The sequence below is a fragment of the Miniopterus natalensis genome, chromosome 8, assembly GCF_054644295.1.
Source record: "Miniopterus natalensis isolate mMinNat1 chromosome 8, mMinNat1.hap1, whole genome shotgun sequence".
NCBI classification, from domain to species: domain Eukaryota; kingdom Metazoa; phylum Chordata; class Mammalia; order Chiroptera; family Miniopteridae; genus Miniopterus; species Miniopterus natalensis.
The window spans coordinates 74,845,956-74,866,558 of NC_142088.1; the positions used below are offsets into that span (position 1 = coordinate 74,845,956).

The 20,603-nt window shown below is 52.7% G+C and overlaps 1 protein-coding gene across 1 annotated transcript in view; it reads left to right on the forward strand.

The window, feature by feature from the left end:
• MARCO (macrophage receptor with collagenous structure) overlaps nucleotides 1-20,603 on the forward strand; it is a 34,189-nt gene that overhangs the window by 11,416 nt on the left and 2,170 nt on the right. The window contains exons 2-9 of the mRNA XM_087819440.1: nucleotides 1,886-1,987; nucleotides 3,386-3,607; nucleotides 4,777-4,812; nucleotides 11,062-11,106; nucleotides 11,240-11,275; nucleotides 11,924-11,986; nucleotides 19,305-19,349; nucleotides 20,170-20,268. Of these exons, the coding sequence (XP_087675566.1) occupies nucleotides 1,886-1,987; nucleotides 3,386-3,607; nucleotides 4,777-4,812; nucleotides 11,062-11,106; nucleotides 11,240-11,275; nucleotides 11,924-11,986; nucleotides 19,305-19,349; nucleotides 20,170-20,268 (648 nt within the window). The remainder of the gene's footprint in view (nucleotides 1-1,885; nucleotides 1,988-3,385; nucleotides 3,608-4,776; nucleotides 4,813-11,061; nucleotides 11,107-11,239; nucleotides 11,276-11,923; nucleotides 11,987-19,304; nucleotides 19,350-20,169; nucleotides 20,269-20,603) is intronic.

Consider the following 20,603-nt stretch of genomic DNA (forward strand, 5'->3'; position numbering starts at 1 on the left):
TGTTTTGGAGCAGGAGAAGCTCCACAGCACTCCCAAAGGATGAGCAGGAACTTGTCATGCCATAGAGAGGAGGAAGGGCTGTGTATCCAGAAGGGATACAGTGCCCCAAGCAGGAAGGACGTAGGCACGCATGTCTGGCCCGACAGTAGGCAGGGTCTGTGTGGAGCTACGATAGGAACTGAGGCCCAGGAGAGCTGGCGGGCAAGAGGGCTTCGCATACCAGCCGGGGAGGTGTCTGTGCTGAGGGCAGTGAGCAGCCCTGAAGGGCTGAGGCAGGGTAGTGACGTGGCCAGGCTGTGTATTCGGGAGCTCACTCAGGCAGTTGTGTGGGCCTCTGTGTGGGGAGTAGAAGGGGCGGGGCACTCTGTGCTATATGGAGCATAACCAAGTGTCAATGACTAAAAATCTACCCAACAAAAGCCCCCACTCTTCTTGATACTTCCAGGACCGTCTCCAGCCCCCCATGTGTTAGAAGCGCTGGAAAGCATGTCAGCAAGACACAGGTCCACAGGTGATAGGAAAGACCAAGGTCATACATCTCTATTGCAAAAGTCAAATGGGAACCCACTCTTGCTTGTCCCTAAGGAAAATGGTGCTCACAGTACCCCCTCTGTCTCTCGGGCTGCTCACTCCTCATCTTTCTTCCCCTCAAGTCTGCCCTGAGGGCTCATTCCAACTGCATTTTCCCTGTGGCAGCACTCAGTATAGGCTAGCGAGGTGAGCTCAGGCCTGGGAGCCGGATGGACCTAGGGTCAGGGGCCCACGGCTTCACCTTTTCTGAACCCCAGGTCTGTCCCTGTAGAAGGATATGATCACGCTTACTTGCAGGATTGCTGCATGTGTTAGAGAGATGGTCAATTCCTGGAGCAGGGCGGGTGCTCAGTAACCGGAGAGGTGGCCCTTCTGCAGGCTAGGTCCCTGCCTTTCGCTGCCTCTAAACAGGGAGACAACTGGCACAGGAAAAAGACTGGAGCTGAGCCATTGCAACCTCTTTTGTAACACCCCAAACTGGAAGCAGCTCATCAGTAGGGAAATATTTGCATGAACTGTAGCTTCTGTTTTTAAGGACCATCAGGTAGCTGTTAAAAAGAATCGTTAAATCTTTCCGTACAAAGAAAACTAGAGGAATGTCCATGAAAATCATTCATTGCAGAAAGCAAGATGCTGTATTCTATGTAATGTGATATCATTTATGTAAAATTAAAAGAAAAAAAAGTGTACCTAGGAGTGTATGGGTATTAAGTTTCTGAGAGCAAGGGGGGGTTGGGAGGAAGGCCACACCCACCCCAGAATGTTAACCAAGCTCACCTCCTCATCAGGAACTCAGGGGCTTGAGGAAAAATCTTTAGCTCTTGCAGTGGTCTCCATATTGTTTAATTATATTAAGACTGTTTTACTGCTGTAATTTCAAAATCTAAAGATAAGGAAAACAAAGGCCTGGACATGAATTCCAGATCTGCATCTTGTAACTTAATAGGGTTTTCAACCTCTCCAAACTTTACTCCTTGTTTATAAGATGGGAACAATCCTCCTCTCAGAGTTTTGAAATAAACACGTCAAGATACTAATTCATCTGATAAACATCTACCCGAGCCCGCTGTGGCCAGTCTCTGTGCCGCAGCTTCGACAATGACACCAGTTTAAGGACGACCCTCTTCCCATTGTGATATGTGGCTCGGGCTGGGGGGGTTGTTCACTTGGCCACACAAATGAATGGGCGACAATGACACTTCCTGTGTTGTGGCAAGAGGGAGGATTGGGGAAGATCTGAGGTTAGTGGGCCTTCGGTGTCCTCTCCACTCAATAGAGGGGACTCTGGCCCAGCTTGGGGCCCCCTCCTCTCCACCCTTGGCAGCAGCCACCTTCCTCCTGGGTTGTGTTTCAGGTGCAAAGCCTAACAAGAGAGATGGGGTGAAGTGCTTCATGGTCACGGTGGTCATCTACCTGATTCTGCTCTCTGCGGGCATCGGGTTGCTCGTGATGAAAGGTAAAGGAGTCTGGGCCCTGTGCGGTCCCTCTGCAAGTGACCAAACATGGTCCTGACAGACACAGAGCTCCAGTGAGTGCTGAGCCCTGGGGCCACCGCTGCCCCCCTGCTGGGAGAGGGCTCTCAGTCCCTCAGTTCACAGATGGAGGTAGAGGGGGAAGTGAAGAGGGAAGTATGTGTTGTCTTGCGTGTGTGTGTGTGTGTGTGTGTGTGTGTGTGAGGGAGAGAGAGAGAATGCACATGTGAGCCTGTGTGTGTCTGAAGCAGTGAAAGATGCAATGATTTCACACGGGTGTGCTGTGAGCATTGTTAATGTAAGAAGCATTCAAACTTGTGAAGAACTTTTGTGAGCTAATTTGAGCCAAACTGTCCACACATGCTGGGAAGCAGAATCTCAACGAATTGAGATAATGCTTCAGAGAGCGGCAGTTTTGCACATTTTATACATTACAATCAAAAGAGGAGGCGTAAGTGGGTTACATGAAATCCATTGGTGATAGATTAGGGAGGCGGGAGGAAGCCAAGCGGGGAAACCTCTGGGATTGGATGAAAAAGAAAAATGATAGACATGCTCTTCTTTACTTAGGTGGGTGCAGGATACGTAACAGTCAACAATTAACATGATAACAATGAAAATGAGAGGATTTGTGCCTGTGCTTTGAGGAGCCCAGAAAAAGGAAAATTACTTTCTTTTTGCAAAAGTGTGTTAAGGTGAAGATTAACCTTTGTCAGGGAGGATACCAGCCTAGGACATGACTACCCACCATAAACTGCTTTTAGTTTAAAAAGACTTAATTTCAGACCATCCTTTGTGGTTACTTTAGGTCTCTGAGTCTGGAGGCCACTATGCAGGTCTTCCTTGAGCTAGTCAGGTTAGCATGTGGCCCCTTTTCATCCACAGCATCTGGTATCAAGTTTCCAGCCCCTGAGTGGCAAGGGGCTTTGTTGATTAGCAGTCATTTCAACATGACTTTATTTTTCAAAGTGTTCCCTGTCCAGATGTTAAGTTCACAAAGCAATTCATCAGTAGACACTGTAGTCACTAAGAGCAGCGTGTGCCCAGCTGTCATAAACACATATCATGTGCATATTAAGGTCACATATAAGTAAGTCAGTCCAGCACAGTAGTTGCAGTGCATTCACACCCAGAGCAGGCGAGTGATGCCTGCAGGGATGTGCTGTGAACATGTAATGTCATGCCTAAATGTAGAGCACACATGGGCAAGACAGAGAGAAAGCTCTGTGCTCACGCTGGTCCTCACAGCACAGGACATGTGTTTATGTCGTCAGGGCCATGCACCTATAACACAGGAAAGTTGGGAATGGGATCAATGCCTCAGACTCTAGTGAGGTCCTAAAAGAATGCTGTGCGGTGGTGGTGGTGGTGGGGTTGTCCAGTTCTGAATCTGCAGGAGCATCTCAGGACCCTGGAGATTGACTTCGACAATGGGACGCTGGAGGCAGAGGACAACCCATCCTTCTCCTTGCTCTGGTCGGAGCAACGCCCCCGCTTGCCTGCGGGTGCTGTGAGGATGCAAGTCCTGCAGGCCCAGCTCAGCCAGGTCCGCACCCAGCAGGAGCACCTGCTGCAGCAAGTGGACAACTTCACTCGGAACCCAGGTCTGGCCCCTCCCCTCCAGGCTGGGACTCCTCAGAGGGGGACAAGAAAGTAGGAGCTGCTAGTTCATGGGCAAGGGGGTCTTTGGGCCTGAGTCTCCTTCCCTAGCAAGGGGGTCTTCCAAAACCCTGGCCTGGTATGAAACCCCGGGGTGAGAGCCATATGCGGTGCACATTAAGCACAGGTCCCAGGGGTTGCAGACAGGGCTACAGGAGAGAGGGCCTGGAACATAGGAGCCACAAACATGCCCAAGCCAAGTGTGACCTCAAGAGCCAGCGACAGGAAAAACCCAACCTAAGGCCAAGTCTAAGCCACAAAGCCTTCAGCTGATCCATAATGTTTAGGAGGTTGGGTAGGACACAGAAGCTGGGGTAATTCCTGGGACCCCATCCCCACAGACACCGAATATTAGCCCATTGGTGTAGAAAATCATCATGGGCACCAGGCCAGCCCAGGTGATATGGGAACCATAGAGAGGAAAGGATAGCTGGACCTGCAGGGGAAGCAGGGTGGCTGCAAACAGGAGAAAATGGAGCCACAGGGGTCCCCCTTCCCTTGGTCCCCTCCTCTTAGTCTGTCCTAGAGTGGGAAGGGCTAATTTAGGTAAAACTAGCTCCTAGATGTGACCTGGCTGCTGCAGGGTTTACACTATTACATGGAGCCGGGGCCTTGCTCTGACCTCTGTGTCTGGAGTGCTCTGGGCTTAGGAAGCCAGGGTGCCATGCCCATGGAGCACATGCCAGACACAGCGTCCAGGGGGGCAGGTCCACAGTGAGCACAGATGAGAGCACAGTGGGGACACAGGTAGAGGGGACGTTCACAGAGGAGCAGGGTCCAGGCTCAGGCGCTCAGACACAGAGAAGGCCACTCCTTCCCTTGAGAGTCAAAGGAGCTAGTTGTGATCGGTATGAGGGCCCTTCCTTCAACCTGACACACTTGCCCAGCTGGTTTAGCTCCATAGTCTCCTGATGATGTGGGGTGCCCTCCAGGGTCCCACACTTCTGGGACTCCCAGGGCTCTCCGGCTCTTCCTAAGGACTCGTTCCTGGAAAATGCCCGGGGACTTGGCTCCTGTTGCCCAATGCCCCCAGTTCCCACGTGCATGTCAGTGCGGAGCGGGAGCTCTGGCTGCCCCACAGCTCGGCCTGCAACCCTCTCTCCTTCCCTCACAGAGCTCCTCCGGATCAAAGGCGAACGCGGCGCTCCAGGTGGGTTCACGTCCAGCTGCCCCACGCTCCCTCCCCACGACCTTCTCCCACGGCGCCGGCTGCCTGTGCCTTTCTGGGCCTCCACACCTGACCTCAGCTTACCTTCCATGGGTCCCACAGTCTCCCCACAAGCCCCTGGTTCTCGCTTGGTTTTCCTTGGTGCCCTGGCCTTGTTTGCACTCCCAGCATCTGGGCCTTGAACCTGCTGTTACCTGAAGTGGGACATGGCTCCCCCTCGCTGCTCCCCTTCAGATCTAGCTGCTTCTAAGACCAGCCCCAGTGCATCCCCTTGGCTGTGCTCTCCCCCAGGGTCCCAGCACAGGTCCTCCTTTGTCTCCCATGGATACTCTCTCCAGGTCCCTCTCACCGGACACTTCGCACTTAGCCCCCATCTGGCTGTGGCCACCATGACAATGCAGGAAGCCGCAGCCTGTGGGGTCAGGCCGACCTGGGTTCTAGTCCTAGATCTGCCATTACCAGCTGTATGACTTTAAGCCAGTTACTTAGTTCTCCTGGAACCTTGGCAGCTCACCTGTGTAGAAATAATGCAGATAATTTACTCCCCTCACAAAGTGGCTGTAAGAGTCAAGTGAGATGACATGAACAATGTCTGACAGTGACAGTGCTCTCTGAGGATGAAGCCTGGGCTCAGCTGCCTTTTCTCCAACTGCCTTTTTCTTAGCATACAAATTTTGTCGCGCACACACACACAGGCACACATGCACGTATGCACACACACACTTTGCTCACACTTCGCTCCAGTCCACCAGCTGAGTGGTAGAAATTTCATATTGAAAATAAACGTACTCGACGTTGTCAGGGCAGAACTTTTTAGTTTCATAATTTTTCAAGCATGGCCCCAATCACACCGCTCGGGGGGGGGGGGTTTACTGAGGAAGCCTCTCGAGTGGCAGGAGCCTGGGCTTGGACAGCAGGCGGCCCTCTCAGGAGCTGGGTGGCCTTGAACAAGTCACGTCCCGCTTCTGAGCTCTGTGTCCTTCCGCATGAGATGGGGGTAATGACGGGACCTCCAGGAGTGGTGTCAGGATGAAATGATGAATGGGAAAGTGCTTAGCCCATGCCCGGCTCGGGGTAAGTGAGGCAGGAAATTGCAATTGCAGAGGCTTGGGCTGCAGGAGGCCTGGGCTCCCTCTCAGGGCCCACCTGTCTTCCCAGGTTCTCCACCACGGTGGCTCCCCCAGAGAGGCTGGGGTCTCTCTCCCCTCCCCCCATGGCTTGCCTTGTCTGGTCAGAGCTCCCGAAAGGCATATCTTGCTAGAAAGCCCCTTGGAGACCAATAGGCGGTCCAGAGAGGATGGGGTTCAGCTCAGAAGCTGGTGCTTGCAGCCCCAGCAGCCTGCTTGTGAAGCTGCGCTGGCCAGGAAGGTGGGGAAGGGCAAATGCACCTAAGTCAAGCTTTGGGGAAGGGTAGTGTGGAACCACCTGTGCCTCAGTTTCCCTCTTTTGTGTGTCCCAGGTGATTTTCTTTCCTCCCAACAAATATTTATTGAAAACCTTTAAGGATCAGGCACACCCCAGGCAGTGGGAATCCAGACTTCAGAAGACAGACAGGACCTCTGCGCTCAGGGGCCTTCGGTTTAGGCAGGGGAGCAACCTGAAACATGACTTGGCAGCAGCCCTTGCTACTGCTCTGAAAAAAGAACAGAGCCCTGGGTGCAAAGAGCACAGAGGGGACCTGAGCCCCGCAGGCCCAGGGGAGGCTCCAGGGTCACCTTTCAGCTGTGACCTGTGGGTGAGGGAAGGCTGCAGGGAAGCATGGGCCCTCGGCAGAGAGAATCCAAGCTCAAGGCCCTGGGGTGGGGAAGGAGTATAGTGAGTCAGGAATGCTGGAGAGGGATAGTTCACGAGCCTGGAGTGCAAGAGCAGGAGGAACAGAGGGGGGAGAAGAGGGGGGAGCGGAGGGACCAGGCAGGCTTGGGGTGCAGCAGGCCCCCCAGTTAAGAGAAGGAACATTTTGTCTGTGCTTTGTTGACTTCTCACACGAATCCCGAGTGGCTGTTGCTGATATCTCCATTTCTCAGGAGAGGAAAGTGAGGCTCAGAGGTATGTTGACTTGCTCAAGCTAACCCAGGAAGGACTGGAAGAGCTGAGTTAGACTCCGGGGCCTGAGCCTCACCTCCGCTCCAGGGGCCAGGCTGCTACGGTGGAGCTGGGACAGTCTGCACAGCCTTGGTGGGAGGGGTCCTAGGCCTCACCCTAGAAAGCCCCTCTGAGGGGCCTGCACCCATCCTGTCAGGATGTGGGGTACCTCTCCTGAAGGACCCGGGGCCGGAGCCCCCGGCCTTGACCTGCTAGGATGAGGAACAGCTCTGCTGAGGTATTTCCCGTGTCCATGGGCTCTCTAGGGTTCTTGCCTCTTCCCTTTGGCTAATAAGTATAACAAGAGCCCCCTTGTAGGTTTCTACCATGTCCACACCCTCATCAAGTCCCCTGAGGACCCTGTGAGGAGGCGCTGCTATCCCCACACAGAGGAAAGCGGCGCTAGGCCAAGAGAAGGCCCTTGTTCAGGACACACAGCGCTCAGGGGAGCCAGCTGTCAACCCCCAGACTGATTCTCAACAGTGCCCTTCCCTGAGACCCCGTGCTGCTGGAGTGAGGGGTTTCAGTTCCAGGTCTACTTTTATCCCCCTGGACCTCAGTCTTGTCCCCAGTGTCCCTTCCCTAGGCTTCTCCCCAGCCCCAGAACATTAGTGGCCTCCTAATTGAGTCTTGCTGGACCACTGCAAGATTACCCAAGAAATGAGCTAACACACCCCAGCTTCCTCTGGGGATGCCTTTCTCTTCTCCCCAGAATGCCTCCTGCCCACCGCCTAAGAGCCCATGCCCAGGAGGATGCTGGGAGCCCACCTCACTGGCATTCCCTTCGCAGGCACCCCAGGACAGAAGGGCAGCAAAGGCGATCAGGGTCTCATTGGCCTGAAAGGGGAAACTGGCGCTAAGGGAGACAAAGGAGACATGGGCTCCCCAGGTAAGGGCCTTGTTGGGTGCGAGTGCGCCCCAGGAGGCTGGGGGGGGGACTGGGCCCCACTCTGTGCAACCTTGTCTGTTCAGCACCCACTGAGGGGCGGGCTATGCTCTGCCTACCAGCATCCCGGGATCTTAGATTTGGTACCTGCCATCCAGGTGAGCGAAGGACAGGAATGTGAAAGCTAAGAGCAATGTGAGAGGACAATAGTGTCACACCAAGCATAACAGGTGGCAACTGAGGACAAAGGCAGTGCTAGGAAGTGGCAGGAAAAAAAAGTGAGGCACCAAAATAGGAGGCTGAGGTGGGCCTGGGAGGAAGAGGAGCCTGGATGGCCGTGAGGGCCAGGGCTGATTCCGGGGAGGTCATCAGGCCCTCTCCCTTGACGGCAGGTGCCGTCTCAGAGCAATACTTCTCAAGGGGCCCTGGGTAAGGGCTGTTTTGGGTGTTCATTCAAAACGCAGGATGGGCCCAGCAGTCTGTGTTAGAGACCCTGGAAGTCCAGGGCGCAGCTCTGGAGGAACTGCCCCAGGGGCTCTGGCCTTGACTGAGCACCGTCAGGCTCTTTGTCACTTGGCCTCTTTCGTAGCCCCTCAGGGGGCTCTCGGGTGCCATCAGGAAAATGAGGGCTGCAGGGCTAACGGGCTCAGTGGCCGTCGCTGCTCTGCGCTTGCACGTCTGTGTGCCCGGGCACATGACAGCCTGATGACGTTTGATTTCTTCATTTCCCATTAGAATGGTGATTAAATTAAAATGATAATTAAATTACACACACCCTGCAGGGCAGTTGTAAGGGTTAGAGATCATGTTTTCTGGCTCCACCACGTGGCTGGTACTAGATAAGTGATGACCATCATTAATAGTAGCTTGAGGGGCCGTGTAAGGTAGAACTTCAGGCTCAAGGTCAGGCAGATCTGGGTTCTAACATGGCTCGCTAGCTGTGTGACCTTGGACAAGTCACTTAACTTCTCTGAGCCTCAATTTACTCACCTGAAAGGATAATAGCAGTCCCCTTTAATGAGGATTAATTACAGCAGGGACATAAGACATGAAAGAAGTGTGATTCTGTTCCTGAAGTTACTTACAGCGTAAGAAACTAGGCACACTTGCCTTCGAGGAGAGCCCTCAGCAGGGACCCGGCAGCCAGCCTCAAACCTTAGCGAGGCCCCTGTGAAAGAGGAAAGAGACTTGCTTTAGTGGCGCCCAGCAAACAAGGACCGATGGGTGAGGGTCCCAGCAGAACCATTTGTGTCGTGGTGAGGGAGGAAGGACAGTGTAAGACTTGTGGGCTGCCCCTGGTGACATGGGCTGATGGGGGTCTTAGGGAGCAGCCACTGCTGGGGATGGGAAGAGTGGGTGCAGAATTCTCCCAGGTGGGACTGAAGGGGGATCCTTGCCCCAGCAAATGGTTGGACAGTTGACCTCTCAGGATGGTTCCCAAAGTGGCACTCTGAGTTCTCTTTACAGTAGGAAAGGAAAGCCCACAGAGGGGACAACAGCCAGGCCTTTGCCCTCCAGTCCTTTCCCAAGGACTCTGAGCCCTGCTTTTTCCCATCCCACTGCCACCCACGAGGGCATGGGGCCCACACCCAGAGCGGCCCGGGAGCACTGTGGTTGGGGAGGGGAAACGCAGCAGTTTCAGTTCTTCAGAACCCAGGACTCAGCCCCACCCCTCCTCTTCCCTGATCTCCTCTCCCAGGTCACAAGCTCTCTCTTACCCACTGCTTGCCCCACCCAGTGGACAGGGCTAGCCAACCTGGTGCGACCCACCCCCGTGGTACTGAGCTTCTTCGCTCAGCAGACGGGTAATGCCACAGTGGTGGACTTCCAGGGGATACACTCCCTCGTTAGCTGTGACTGGAAAGTTCTAGAGTCAGACACAGCTGTGATTCTGCATGTGGTGCCTGGTCTTTTTGCTGATACTGCTCTGCTTCGACGGGTGCCCCCTCTGATGGAGACACGGACGTCACAGCACCACAGGCTCAGGCCCAGGCCAGACCCCGCTCAAGAAACCTCACGCAGCCACACAGCTGGTCACAGTGTGGTGGTCCTGGCTGGCCCGGGGCAGTGGGCCACCAACAAGTCCCCCCAGGAAAATCACTTCTGGTCCCTTCTGCCTAAGTGAACACTCCCGATGAGCGAGAACTTCCTCCGTGTGTTTGCCGAGGCTGCTGTAGAGATGTCAACTCTAACCAAGCTCTTCACGGTTGTTTTGTCTTCCACCAGGAAATAGTCACCCTTTCAAGTATCCAAAGCATCTCCAAGAATCTAATTTCCAAGCCTTGCCCCTAACAGCCCTCAAAGCTTAGACCCAGATGGGTGTATGCAACAGTTGCTTCTCTGCCTCCTCTTCAGACCTTTCTGTCTCCTTTCCTCCTTCACTGGGGGAGAGAAAGCTGGTGGCCTCCTGAGTCCTCCCCAGCTCTGATACCATAAAATGAATGGAATGGAGGCTTTTAACCAATTCTATCCCAACAAGCCAGCCCCAGGGCCGAAGGGGTTGCTCTGCTGCGTCTCTGCTGATGGTGCGACCTCCGAGCTTCCTGAATACCAGCCAGCCTGTGGGTTACTGATGAGCCGCCCACAAGGGGCCTGGCAAGGGCCATGCAGCCCGCTCCCAAACCCAGCTCGCAATTTGGGAAGGGGTTGGCGAATCCTGCCCTGTGAGGAGCTGCCCTCAATTGATATGCACCAAGCAGTGGCAGAAAAGAGGAGGGAGAAAGGAAGATCGAGGAGTGGACTGGCTGGGACAAGCCTCGAATGCTGATGACAAGTGGAAAATTTGAAACCTTGGGCACAAGGAAAGCCCATGGCTGAAGCACTGGCAGGAAAATGAGCTGCTGCAATGTTTTTCTCTCCATCAATACTTCATAGTTTCTGTGCTCAGCATTTGGGGTCTACCTGCAGGAATATTCAGATTTCAGTCTGGAAGGCTTGAAAAAATAATTCCCCACATAAACCAGACAGCACGAGTTGAGCCCCAGCTGTGGTCCCTCCCAAGGGGACCTGAGCTCTGACCTGGGCCCTGAGAGCCAGGCTTTGAGACCATCTGCTGCCAGCCAGGCGAGGTCGCCGTGTCCATTTCTCATGAGTTTATGTCTTGTCTCTGGGGCAAGGTGGTGTGCTCCTTGAAGGGGGGGCCCTTGTGTCTTGAGTGGGACGAGTTGTGTCAAGCGGGACCTGGTGCCCAGGCTTGCCCTCCTCCCATGCCCGACTATGACTCCTTGGTTTTTCAGGAAGCAAGGGGAACATGGGCGTGAAAGGAGACATGGGCGTCATGGGACCCCCCGGAGCCCAGGGGAGTAAAGGTGACTCAGGGAAACCAGGCTCTCCAGGTAAGAGGTTGCATGGGCAGGTCCACGCACGGGCTTGTACATATTCCATTTTTTTCCTGGAAGGCCGAGCTACAGGAAAAAAGTCCTAAGTCCTTCTTAATTGTAGGTGTGGCTGGAATTCCTGGAATCAAAGGAGATCAAGGTAAGAACTGCAGGAACCTGGGCATTAGTCCATCTCTGGGCCAAGTTAAGTCCAGGGCCTGACTCTACTATCTCTTATTCCATTGTGGTGTTAATCCAGAGCATCTGGGGCCTCCAAAACCTGGCCCCCTCAAGAGGAACAAAGCAGCACACTAAACTGATGCCCCTCGTTAGAGCTGCACCCACTCTGCCACCAGAGTGGGAGCTACACATTCGTGACCCAGGTTCCTAGTAAGCCCACAAGCCCCAAGCTGCAGTGAATGGGAGAAAGTAACAAACCGCTGAGACTGTCATTCCCTCTCACTGTTTGGGCTGCCTCATGGCTTCCAGGGCTGCCCAGGGAACATACTAGGTGCCAGGACATACAAGTCTCACTGCTGAGCGGAGGTGCGTTGAGGGGATGGCAGCCAGGCCCTCTGCCAGCCACCCCAGCTTTGCAGTTGTGAATTAACTTTCAGGACCACCTGGAGCAGAGGGTCCTCGAGGCCCTCAGGGTGCAGCAGGATCCCCAGGTGCCAAGGGAGAGCCTGGCAGAGCTGGTGCCACTGGGTTAACAGGTGAGGTCTTCTGTCCTGTGGTGGACATGGGGGGTGAGGTCTGAAGATCCATCTACCCAACTCTTATGCTCGCTGTGACATCTGTTGTCCAGGACAACCAGGGAGACCCGGGAGCCCAGGACCTGAAGGCATGAAAGGAAGCAAGGGAGACACAGGTAAGGGAGGGTGTGGGTAGGTGGGTGGGCAGGGATGGACAGGAAGGAAGACTGGCTCCCTGCGGGCCCACCAGAAGAAAGCAGAGTGTCTCCTGTGCTCTGACCCCGGAAGGTCCTAGGGCTGTTCTTCCTCTGCCCAGGGTTCCTTAAAGGCCTTGAATGCCACAACCAGGCCTCTAACATCAAAAAGCAGAGCAGGGCACCTCAGCCATGCTGTCTCCTTGTTCTGCCTTCCAGCTGTGGGCATAGTTTCCACTCTCTCTTGCTCACCTGAGTGGGGCCTCAAGGGTCAGGGATTCGGATAGGGGGTGTCAAGAAATCCCTCTTTGCATATTCTCCCAGGGCTGTCAGACTAGGGAGAGCAACCCACAGCAACCGAACTCACAGAGACTAGTTTCGAAACCATCGTGCCAACTTAGCCTACGTTATAAACTGTCATGTCAATTTAGTCTGGTTATAAACCATAATACCAAGGCGGTCTACTTTATAAACCACTATGCCAATTTTATCTAGTCACTACACACATCTGGGCACTTGCAACGGTCTAGAAAGTCTGAGCCACTGTGCTGGGTGCTGAGCCCCATGATGCATAGGACCTGGCTCCTGCTCTCAGGCATAGAGATTGGTGCAGGAGGCACACAGACTTTGTCACACTGTGTCAAGCGCAGTTTGATGTGAACATTTGCATGGAGAACAGTCACATGCCATTTAGAAAGCCAGGTGCAGGCCAGGAGGTGTGGTGGCAGCCTGGAGCTGGGAGAAAGGGCTGCGTGTCTGCCTAGGATGTCTGTGGGCAGCCTGCTGCAGTCCCCTCCTCTGGCAGAGTCAAGGTCATGCTTGTGTTAGCAAACCTGTATGCCCTCACCCCAGGGCCACGCTATGGACCCACACCAGAGGCAGGACCTCTGAGTTTTCACTGATCAAGTGGTTGACCAAATAATTCCTTTAACGAATGTGACTTAACCCTGTTAAATGCTTCAGGTTATTGGTGGCTGGGGTCCGGTGGGGGTGGCCAAGGGCAGACCAGTGCAGGGGAGATGTAAGAGCTTGAGCTGAGTCTTGGAGAATGAGTGGAGCTTGGACGTGTGCAGGAGGGGAAGAGAATCTAGAGAGAGGAAACAGGGCTGGTGAAGTCATGGAGGAGTGAGGAAGGGCTCTGTAGGGTGGTGTCCCTGGCACCTGGTTGGTTTCTTAGGTTGGGATGTGGGGGAGTCAGGAGCTCTGGTCAGAGGGGTAGGTGCGCCCTCTCCCTGGCCAGCTTTGGACTGGGCCTTTGACGTCTGGGGTTTTACTGAAGGTTGTCAGGAGCCATGGCCCAGGCAGGTCCTACACCCACAGTCCTTCCAATCCATCCGGCCATGGAGCTGATTTCTTTTCACAGACTGTGGTTTGGTATAAGCAGGGGCTCTGCTACCTGATGCCACTTAAAGGCCACCAGCAAGGTCTCAACTTCCAGAAAGACTCCATCTGGATGAGGTGGATAGGTGGCCTTGACTTGTCAGCTCCCTTTCTGATCTTACACCTCCCTCTTTCTTGGAGATCTTAGGGTGTCTGACTTTGGGGCCTGAGACTGTCTTGCCTCTGAGCTTTCTGTTTGGCTTCATGGAGATGATGGCTTTCCTCCCTCATTATAAACAAGGAGAATCCCTCCCCCTCTACACACTCCCATTGCTAGACTAAGTAAGAATACTTGGGGTAAAACATGATTTTACCCAAAGGGCCACTGAGCCCACTGCCGGGCCCTAGTCAGTGTCTCCCACTGTCCGAGAGCAGGGAATCTTGCCCTGTGCTCTGCATCCTGGGAGGGTTCGCACAGTGAGAGCAGCTGCTGACCCTGAGCATTTTCCTGACCACCCAATGGACTTGGGTTGTGAGTGCTACTTCACAGTGAGAGATGCAGCCAGGGCGCAGTCCAGGCCTGGCTGGTCCAAGACGTGGGCTTTATCCATTACACTTTATTATGCCATCTTCCTCCCCAGGCAGCCAGAAGGGTCCCCTGCCCCCATCAGGGCACTCAGAGGCGAAGCTGCAGCAGCTTCTTCCACCCTTAGAAGGAAACCCGAAGATCTCCGGCCGTTATGGCTGTCCCTCACTTACCCACGGCCCCACTCCATTGGAGCACACAGTCTGGGGACCGTTTTCAGTCCATCGTCTTTGTCTATTCATTGGGTGCCTTCACAGGGATCTCCAACATTCAGAACTAGTGGTAAATACCAACCAGGCAAGTTCCTGCTGCCCGATAAACATGGTGAATTACATTTTCATTTTGAGGCGTGTGATGATTAAAACCTGTGTAAACTTGCATAGGTTTCCCACTCAAACCCAAATGCTTACCTTGAACAAATAGCTGCTGGTCCGCACGGACATCTCAGAAGGGAATTCCCACCGATAGGACCACAATCTGGCTCATCATAGCCAGGCCTCGATAGCATCCTGAAGGAAAAGGCTAATGAGCCCTGGGAGAGGTTAGGTCTCTGACCCGGGAGAAGGAAGGGTGGGTGGTGAGTGGCAGCCAGGGCTCATCATCGAAGACAATGTGTACTTTTCGATGTCAGGACACCGGTATTCCCCGAACTAGAGGTCCCATGGTGTTTGTCCAGGTTTGATTACATCAAGCCAGTTTTCCAAACTGATGTCTTTTCCCCATTTTGTAAATAAAATCACTAATCTCTCAAGAGGTTATCTGGCTGCATTGGACAAAAACAGAGAAATTATAGTGCCTTGGCTTGACCTGGGAAACAGCTAGCTTTCAATATTGTGCTTTAATAATAAAAACAGACCTATTTATTATCAGCAATGCCTCTGGGCCAGACACTGTGCTTGGGACTTGATTCCCATGATCTTAGTCCATCTACCCACACACGCCTCCTACTTTATAGCCAAGGAAGCGAAGGCTCCCAAAGCGCAAACGCCTTGCTCAGGGTCTCACAGTTAACATGCACCTAATCTGGGAGTTAATCTCAAACTCTGATTCCAAATTGGTGCTTCTCCAGACCTTGCTATATAGAATAGCACAGAGTATAGGACTCAGATAAATGAGCCCCACTCCACAGTCTGAGGGTAAATCCTAGCTTAGTCACCAAATCTCCCCACTGTCACGGACAGTCACTAACCATGGTGACCCCTTCCGGTGAAGTGTTTCCTCCTGCTCACATCTCCTGAGAAGGCGGAGCCGTCTCAGATGAAGGATTGTGAGGAGCAAACCCCTTCCATCTGCTTGGAAAATAAACTGCATGGCTTAGTAAGTGGCATTGTCACCCAGCAGAGCTTTCTTGAAGGTAATTTCCATTACCATTAACAAAACAGGGCTTTATCAAACCCCTAAAACTTAGTTTTTGTAACCTTTGATCTTTTAAACAGTTACAAAATCATTAAAAAATTTTTTGCAAAAAACCCACAACAAAATGAATTTTAGCTCAAAGTTTCATAAAGTTTGTTCGGAAATAAGGAAGGACTTGCTGGTAATAATGGCATTTCTTTTTCTATTTCCACCCCGTGGGACCATGTTAGAAGTAGCCAAACATTCAACCTCCAAAGCACCAATCTGATCAGAAATTCTGCATCTCAACAGCCTTCAAGTCCAAAGTATAACAAGAACCCAAATTTTCTAAGTTCTTTTACTTTCCTCTTGAGGCAAATCCGAAGTTCAAAATAACTTGAAATCTCTTTTCTCATCTATATTTTACAATGTTTTACTTTAAAGATAGCAACAAAAAATCATCCACAATAGCAATCAAACCCTACATTGTGAATTTAATTTCTCAGTTAATTCCATTCCCCATATCTAAGTACTGAGTTAGTGCAAGAATTTATTAAATTCCACCAAGTCATATTACTAAATTGTCACTTATGAATCTTTCCCTTGTTTTTCTCTAAGTTTTTTAGAGACATTTGCAGGAGTCTACATGCCTCCCAGTTTGGGGTCGGCTTTTGCTTCTCGACACACAGCTCAATTTGTCAGTTATGAAATGAATCCTAGACGTGCCAGGCTGTACTGAGCTTGTATGTCAGGATGGGACTGAAGGGGGTTTCCTAATGTCCTGGGAATGGCTCATTTGGTCAGAGCCAGGAGACCTGTGTTTCACCTTGGACTTGCCTCTGACCAGCTAGGTAACAGTGGGCCGGTACTTGACCTCCCTGGGCCCCATTTTCCCCCTCTATGAGGTGCAAGGAGTAGTCTAGAATAACATCTGGGTCCAGCAGCTCAGGGGCACTCTGGGGCTGAAACAGGCGATTTCCCCTGGGAGCAGGAACATTTGGAGATTTTAGGCAGAACGCCAGCTCAACACTAAACAATAGGAAGGCATTTGCTTTCTAACTAAATTATTTTGGGAGTAGAAATATCTTCCCCAAGTAAATACCTTGCAAATAAGTATGTTGGGCCCTCTCAGCTTGTGAGGCTGTGACACCCGGGAAACCCAGTTCGTTTGTGGTGAAGAGGGAAGCCCAGGTTCACTTGCTTCCAGTGCACTTTTGTACTCACTTCTAGATGCTGTTTTTCAACCTTTTCTCTCCCCCTGATCTGATTGGGACGCTACCCTGATTTGTAGTGAAGCAATTACAAGTCCTTCGATGGAACAGCCACTCAGTGAATGTCCTTTAGTGTCCAGAGGCCGAGAGAGACCTCACACAAAACTCAGCTCCCGGTTCCTCCACCTGAAGAGGGGAGTGTTGAAGACAAAGCCACCACCCACTCGCTACATACACGTATCAGCAGGCACTTCATCAGCTGGCCCCCGAGATCAAATGGGGTGTGTCTGGGGCGGTGCTACTCAAAATGTGGTCCCCGGACCAGCAGCATCAGCATCACCTGGTACCTGTCAGAAATGCAGAGTCCCAGGTCCCATCCCAGACCCATCCATGGAATCAGCGACTCTGGGGGGCGCCCAGCAGGTTGCTCTTTAGCAACCTTGTGCAGGTGACTCTGGGGCACACTGCAGTGTGACTGCTTGTTCAGGAGAAAGGAAGGACCCAAGGCCAGCAGCCGGTGCCTTCGGAACCCAGCGAACAGCCCGAGCCAAGCTCCAGGAAGAAACAGGGAGCTGGCAGAGACAGGGCCCAGTGGGAGGCAGACCCTGGGACCCAACGCCAACCTCACCTTAGATAAATCCCTCCCATCTCAGAGTGAGGGCTTCTGCTTCACCCTCTGCACAGAGGGAAACGGCCTGCCTTGCAGGGCAGCTGAGAGATGGAACAAGGCCGCACAGGTAAAGCCCCTGGCTGCGCAGGGTGCCTGGCCCAGTGCAGGCAGGCGGCAGGAGATGCTGAGGCCCCAGGAGGTGAGGGGCTGGGAGGAAGGCGTGAAAAAGGAGGGAGAGTCAGGCCAAAGGGACATGGGCCTCATGAATAAGGGCTTCCCTGTTCTTGTCTGCACAAGGTGTATGTTGATCGGTGCTGCAGGGACAGCTGGAGAGAGGTGCGTCTTTGAGAGATGAGGGGACAATAAAGGGAGGTCACAGTGCCTGGCATCCCTGAGCCTTGCTTCTAGGGACAGAGCCTTAAGTTAGAGACTTCTGCAATGTGGTGCGCTCTAGGATGCAGACAGAGAGGGCCAAGGGCCTAGTGTGGACCACTTTAATTTAATCACAAAGACCTGTTTCTGAATGTCTTCAGCTCCTTAATCTTGACACATGCGATTCAGACGCAGGTAAGTAGAGAGGAAGCATCTGCCACCTCTGCAGGGTGACCTCGGGTCAACAGCAAACGGGCTGGCTGGGGAGCAGGCCTCAGAGGAGGAAAGGGGGTTCAGGGAAGGAGACACCTTGCTCTAGGTCACGGAGGTGGACACAGCCCAGAGCGCCTGACTTGTGCAGCATCAGCAGTCAAGGCCAGAGAAGGCTTCGCAGTTGTTGACATCTGACATTTTAGCACATTTTACAGGATTGGTCAAAGTTCTCAAAGGCACCAAAAAGGTGAAGCATTCTAGATAGAGGAACCAGAGCACAAACCAAAGGCCTGGGTGAGCTGGGGACTTCCTGCCAGTGTCAGGCCTCTAAGGTACCCTCAGCTCCTAGAAGAAGCTCTGAGCCTCAGTCCTGTCCCCATGCCTAGCATGAGGGGGCTGCAGCAGGTGCCCTCTCAGATCCTTCCAGTGCACCCTGCTTCTCCTGGTGCCGAGGCTTGTAGTGGCAGCTCGTGGCTCCATGGCCCTCTGACCCTCCTCCCCAGGCAGTGCTTGGCCTCGACAAGATATCTGAAAGGCTGTGGGGAGCCAAGACTCCCTTGGCCTCTTATTCCAAGGTGCCCCAAATAGACCTGCCAGGCTTTAGCTTACCCCTCATTGACCAGCACACAGTAGGTACTCAGGAAAGTCAGGAACTGGGAGGCAGGAACTTCCCCATGTAGGAACTTCCCCCAGGCAATTGGCAAGGAAGGTAACTGTGGTTTCTGTTGAACATCAAAAGCGGGCCTTTGGTTAAGGCTGGGCTTGCACCATGGGGGGGACACCAGTCAAGGGCGTGGTGATGGGCACATCGCACACTTTGCATTCTCATTGCTACACTCTAGTAACTGTTACTTCACATCAATATCAAGTTTCATTTTCCAAGTTTGTGTAGCTGTCTTGGAGAGCCCCATTTCTCTGAAGTAAAACTAATAGTAGCCTTAAAACCAAGAGACCATGATGTTGCTAAACCAATAAATTATTATCCCACAGTGACCCGACCTGGTGCTGGGAAGAGTGGACCATCCATGGACGTTAGTGAGAAAAGATGAATGGGAGGAAGGAAGGAGGGAGGGAGGCAGGGTTTTTCACATTAGAACACAAATAGTATCATCACTAATAACTGCAGTGATTATTTTTCCATTTTCTGCACATGAGGCCCTTTAGCCGCATGACTCTTCAGCCACACTGGGGCCACAATGAAATAAACCAACCAAACTATTAACACCTACTATGGGTGAGGCCCTCAAAGCTCCTGGTGGCCCCTGAGTACCCTCTAGAGTCTTTTGGAAATAAACATAATTTTATTTTCACAGTATCTCTTAATTCTTTTCCAATAAATGCAACAGGAAGGAATAGACTTGGACTTAGACACTAAGTCAGGCTACCACTGGCACGGAAGGTCAGCCAGTGAGTGGGGATCTGTCTGTCTAACTCAGACCTCCACCCAGGACATTTCTGTTTCACCCCAACACACGCGTCCCATTATGTACAGTCCGTCTCCTTTGTGTTCTGCAGAAGAAGCTAAACAATCGTGAAGCGCTGATGTATCTTTCCATCTGCATTAATCAGACAAAGGCAGAGGTTGTCTAAGATTAAAAGTATCTAATATCCAAGTTTTATTATCTTCTCCTGGTTTTTGTATTTTGATCTTAGGACTTCAAGGACAGAAAGGAACAAAAGGAGAATCAGGAGTTCCAGGTAAGGGGCCGACTCTATTTTAATTTCCTTGCAATGATGACTGCAAAGGCTCAGGCCTGGCTTGTTGACTTTGAAAGAACTGCTGTGACCTTCTCTCAAAGCAGCCGGGGCCTCAGATTTTCTCCCTGGGAAACCTGAGGAATGACAGGAACTCAGTGAGTTGAGGGGTATAGGGCTTTGGATGGGGGGGGACAGGGGGCTCGGTGAAAAGTATCAGGAGAGCCGGTGGCCAGGTAGTGGCTTTGGGCTATGCAGCCACCTGGCGCCTCCAGCGCCTCCCCACCTCCTCCGTCTTCTCCCTGGACTATTGCACCATCCTCGATGCTAAGCCCCGGCTGGTAGCTGGCTACTGCGCTCAGCGCTCTCCGGAGAGCAGCTCTAGTCCTCTCGGCACCCAGAGCCCAGGAGTGCGAGAGCAACACTTCTCCGACAAGCTGCTGGAGCAGCCTCTCTCCCTCAAAAACTGGATACTCTATTCCTGTTTTAACTTACCAAGGGGAAAATAAGGCCTAGAAACACTCTAGCAAATTCTTCTAGAATGGCTAGAACTTCCACACAGTTATGTAGTCCATGAGGACCAACAATCTCTGGACTCCTGTCAGCAACTTCTCAACAAGCATTTGCATTGGACTGGGGAGATTAGAGCGGTGCCCCCATCCCCACCCCCCGCAGCCAGAGGGACCAAAGATACCAACTGAGCATCCAAACAGCCCAATTCACAGGGAAACCTGCTAGTTAAGGACAACTCATTAAACCACTGCTCTTGGGCCCCTTGTAAAGCAGAAGAGAGCACCGGACCGAGCAGTCTTTCTCCTCCCAGGACCTGTAGGCATGAAGGGAGAGAAGGGAAGCCCAGGCCTGGCAGGCCCCAAGGGTGCAACTGGGCCAAGTGGCCAGAAGGGAGACCAAGGAATGAAAGGTAAGGCCTCTATTTCTCCTTTGTGGGTTCAAAGGAGAGGCTCTGATGTAGGGGGCTCAAGAGTTTTCAGAACCAGAAGGTCTGGTCTGCTGGTTCCGTGGATGAGTTCTGAGCTGGGATTAGCCTCAACATGGAGCGAACGAGGCACAGTCCACGCTCAGCAAGGGGGCACTCAGACGTGCACTCGATCCATGCCCATCGCGCCCCCCATCCCGGAGCTTTCCATGAAGATGCTTCCCACGTTAGGCCTCTTACCTGTTAAATGCCCCTCGCTAATCTAGCTTTAACCCTTCCTGCTGTGGCTTAGGTCCATGTCTTCCCGCTTAGCCGTTGGT